At 40.4% G+C, this 4679-nt stretch overlaps 1 protein-coding gene across 1 annotated transcript; it reads right to left on the reverse strand.

The window, feature by feature from the left end:
* Nucleotides 1–504: 504 nt before the first annotated feature.
* Nucleotides 505–1278, reverse strand: LOC118299270 (zona pellucida sperm-binding protein 3-like). The gene is made up of 2 exons (XM_035622856.2): nucleotides 783–1278; nucleotides 505–703 (listed from the first exon to the last, which is right to left on the reverse strand). Exons 1-2 carry the CDS (start codon nucleotides 1266–1268, stop codon nucleotides 587–589), a joined length of 603 nt encoding a protein of 200 aa, XP_035478749.2. The 5' UTR covers nucleotides 1269–1278; the 3' UTR covers nucleotides 505–586.
* Between the last annotated feature and the right edge of the window lie 3401 nt (nucleotides 1279–4679).

Genomic DNA, 4679 nt, shown 5'->3' on the forward strand with positions numbered 1-4679 from the left:
TCACAACAGTGTTCATCACGTCGCCAAGCTGGACTGTCTTGGCACAGAGGGCTTGTTGGTGGATGATACAGTGCATTTTAACAGCTTCACCTCTCTCCTGCACCTTGGCGCACACCAAAGATGCCATTCCTTTGCGCTCACCTGTCATTTATGGAGCCCCATCCGTTTTTAACTCCACACAGCTTGTCCCATTAAAGTCCCATCTAGTCAATTGCATCTGATATAGATATAATGTAATTTAAATATGTGGCCTTAAAATTGTCTAGAACATGAGTGAATAAACTGTTGGTTTTACAAAACAGCCTTGACATATTGATGCCAATGCTCAAATCGTCAAATTAGTTGTTTTTGCAACCTGCTGCTTTGATACAGGACATTAAAATGCTGATATATTAGTCAATAGTTGGCAATAAACCTGCTTATTGTATGTTCTAGGGGAAACACCAATTGAGACTTACACAAAATACTTCCAATACAAATAAATGTGACCACCTGCTTTGTGTTTATAGTCATTACATTTTATTTATTGAATATGCCACTTGACAATGATTACACTGAAGTGGGTCTTTTCTGGCTGATCCAGACTTCACCTCGGGTAGTGGCACTCCACTCCAATGACAACCCTCTGGCTCCTTATTATACCACTTAACACTTTGGGGTTGTAGACCAGTGTAAATGCATAAATAAAGGCATTGTCTGTCATCTAAGGAAAAAGAAAAAAACATTTCATTACTCAACTTCAAAAATGACATGAATGAATTCAATGAATAAAAACCTCATACCACAAGTTTGCTGTCACAGCCATGCAGCTCTGATTCAAAGACAAGCACATGAGACAACTTGTCAACATCAGTGGCTGAACAACCACCGAGCATGGTGTCCTCTGGCTTTATCAACTTGCCGAGTCCAAGCAGGTCTTGACTCACTTCCACCTGGACTCTACTTTCCCCACACCTCACGGCAACACGCTTGCTCGTCACCCGTTGCGGCCATTCAAACTTAGGAGGAGGCCTGATCACTGGATCCACCGGATCTGCTGGAAAACTCCAGGAGAGTGCGTTTACTGTTGGCTGAAGCTGCTCTACCTGGAGTCTGCCAGCTTCTTGAACAAACGCCCCCGAGTGCCCCCTCTCAGGTTTTACTGCTGCTGCGGGCTTCTGCGCCTCAACCCCCCAGTAGATTGGCTCACTCATACTGAGGAATCGAGCATCACTAAGCCTCACACAGACCAGCACAAAGCCAAACACAATAAGCTGGCTGGAGCCCATTGCTGCAAACAACCAGACACATATCTATGCAGCTCTCTTAAGCATGATCATTGAGCCAGACAAAGAAGGTGACTCCTCCCTCAGCCCGATTAGCTGAATCCCTCTCCACATGTGTGGATCTCACAGCTGCTCGTCCTTCACTAATGGTCAGTGTATCGCAGCATTGCACATTCAGCTGAGTGATTCTCAGCCATCCAGGAGTGATCTACAGGAGAATCTACAGGAGTGATCTGTAGGAGTATCTCCAGGAGTAATCTACAGGAGTGATCTACAGGAGTGATCTGTAGGAGTATCTCCAGGAGTAATCTACATGACTGATCTACAGGAGTGATCTACAGGAGTAATCTGAAAGATTGATCTACAGGAGAATCTACAGGAGTGATCTGTAGGAGTATCTCCAGGAGTAATCTACAGGAGTGATCTACAGGAGTGATCTGTAGGAGTATCTCCAGGAGTATCTCCAGGAGTGATCTACAGGAGTGATCTACAAGAGTGATCTACAGGAGTGATCTGTAGGAGTATCTCCAGGAGTAATCTACAGGACTGATCTACAGGAGTGATCTACAGGAGTAATCTGAAGGATTGATCTACAGGTGAATCTACAGGAGTGAACTGTAGGAGTATCTCCAGGAGTAATCTACAGGAGTGATCTACAGGAGTATCTCCAGGAGTAATCTACAGGACTGATCTACAGGAGTGATCTACAGGAGTGATCTACAGTAGTGATCTACAGGACTGATCTACAGGAGTAATCTGAAGGAGTGATCTACAGGAGTGATCTACAGGAGTATCTCCAGGAGTAATCTACAGGACTGATCTACAGGAGTGATCTACAGGACTGATCTACAGGAGTGATCTACAGGAGTAATCTGAAGGAGTGATCGACAGGACTATCTACAGAAGTAATCTAAAGGAGCGATCTACAGGAGTGATCTACAGGCGCTCCACACAGTGAAGTCAGATGAGAAATATATATCTAGAGTGATTGAGTGGAAATTGAACAAGCATATACTATACTGTTTAATGCACATTGATGCAAACATTTATTCAGTAAATTCTAATAATAAATAAATAAATAATATTACAAAATATCTGTGTTGCTATAGTCATATCAATGAAAATTTCATGAAGAAGATATTTTTCCCCTCAAAGTAACATAAGGCGTTTAAGTCTAATTGGTTTAGTATGCAGTGATGACAAATAAAAACATACCTAAATTTGCATTTTTTATTCCGGTACAGCTTAATATCAACAAATTCTCTTGTAATAGATTTATGTGCTGTGGCTCTCCGGTTCTCTCTCTCTCTATCTCTGTGTCAGCAGAAACCAAATAGTTTTCAGTGACTCATAATTACAGAGTGAGACAAATGGATGCGGTTTAGAGAGGTATAGAACATGGCAGGAGAGATGATGAGGGGTAAACTAAACAAATGTAGGTCTTACAATGATCTACTGATGGATGTTGGTTCTTAGGAATGTCTGTTGTTGATGTCAGTGTGGAGCTCTTGTTTTTTAGGGCCCCGGAGGTGCAAGGCCCTATTGTTTCTGTAAGGATTATTATTAGGGCCCGAGCACCTGGAGGCTGGCAAAGGTCCTCTTGTATTTGCTCTGTTTATTGGGGCCCGAGCGCCGACCAGCAGAAGGCTGGCAAAGGCCTTCTTGTTTCTTTGTATTCTGCTTTTTATAATTTTTTACTGTTGCAACATGCATGAAAAGTCCCCAAAATTTACCCTGAAACTGGATGATCTGGAAACCAGACATCAAAGATCAAATCTGAGGCTAATTGGTCTACCCAAAGGAGCCAAAGGTGGAGCCTCTATGTCGTTCCTTCAAACCTGCTGCTAGAAGTTTTGGGTCCAGACACTTTTCAAAGCCCGCTCATCATAGAATGAGCACACAGATTACCAGGTCGGCAGGTTCCGAACTGGCCCCCCTGCGCCATCATCATGAAGTTTCTCAATTATCAAGACAAGGTGAAGGTGATGAAAACAACTCGACGAATCACATACAACTTACATACATACATAAAGTCTCTTATTTACCGACCCCCACACATCCGTCTACCCTGAACCCACAGCTCTTGCAAGAAATTAGTAGTAGCAATAGTAATAAAAATAATAATAATAAATATAATAATAATACAATTATATAATAAAATAATTTTAAGAAATGTAATAATACTCATAGAATGAAGTTCAGAATTATAACAGATATATTAACAAGTAAATGCTTTACAAAATGAAAAGCACAAGAAGACCATACAACAAGGCAGCAACATGATGTTTAGAGAAAGGAAAATAGTAAGTTCTTGAAGATGTGTAGTGAGTTAATAGTTCTAATGTTAGCTGGGAGATTGTTCCAGTCAGAAGGTGCTTTGTATTTAAAGGCACATCTGCCAGTTTCTTTATCGGTTCTAGGAATAGTAAAATAGGGTTGTTGAGAATGTCTAAGAGGGTAAACGGATAAATATGGGGTTAGATATTGTTTTAGATAGGAGGGATAGTTCAAATTGATACATTTAAAGATACATAGGACCCAGTTGTAGTGTCTTCGAGTTTTTGGGTATAACCAGTTCAAAGATTCGTGATGAGTTTGATACGGACACCTTAGGATGAATCTGCAGAGACTGTTGTAAATAATAGTGTTGCTACCAGGGTCGGAGCATAAGTCTGTATTAACAGTAGGACACTTTCTCTGCTCCTTATAAAGGATCAGTGTCTATAACCAAGTCTTTTTTTTTCTGGGAGGGAGGGATAACTTCACAGTTGGGTAGTTTGGGGTTTGTTTATAGGTATTCAATGTTTTTAAGCTTTTTCAAACTAAAACCAGTAATGACCAGACTAAAACAGTATCACTCAAAAACCATCTTTATACAAGAAACACACTTACTCTCAAGTGAAACTCCTTGATTAAGGAAAAGATGGCCAGGTCAAGTAATAGCATGTTCTTTTTCATCACATGCCAGAGGCGTTGCCGTGCTTGTGCATAAATCCATTCCCCTTCACATACAAAAAACTGTGTTGGATCCTGCAGGCAGATTCATCATTATACAAGGTTCATTACTGAACCGAGATTTAATTCTAGTTAATTTGTATGGACCCAACAATGATGACCCGAACTTTCATAATAATCTGTTCCTATCAATCTCTTCACTGCACGGTGACATAATAATAGGTGGTGATTTCAACTGCGCCCTAGATCCGAAACTTGACTGATCTTCAGGTTCAGATATTTCTCATCCAAGAAGCAGGAACATTATACATCAGATTATGCTTGATTTAAATTTAAAAGATATTTGGAGATTTAAAAACCCCATAAAAAAATGTCACTCTACTAGCCATAATACCAACAGTCGTATAGACTATTATGTTATTTTCAGTACAATTGTTCTTGTTAAAGAATGTATGTATA

The sequence above is a fragment of the Scophthalmus maximus genome, chromosome 11, assembly GCF_022379125.1.
Source record: "Scophthalmus maximus strain ysfricsl-2021 chromosome 11, ASM2237912v1, whole genome shotgun sequence".
Taxonomy (NCBI): domain Eukaryota; kingdom Metazoa; phylum Chordata; class Actinopteri; order Pleuronectiformes; family Scophthalmidae; genus Scophthalmus; species Scophthalmus maximus.

Excerpts from the sequence above, each read along its gene's own strand:
- LOC118299270 (XM_035622856.2), bottom strand. The coding sequence starts at position 1,268 with ATGGGCTCCAGCCAGCTTATTGTGTTTGGCTTTGTGCTGGTCTGTGTG. Across the intron at positions 704-782 it reads GCTGTGACAGCAAACTTGTG|ATGACAGACAATGCCTTTAT; the intron begins GTATGAGGTTTT and ends CTTTTTCCTTAG.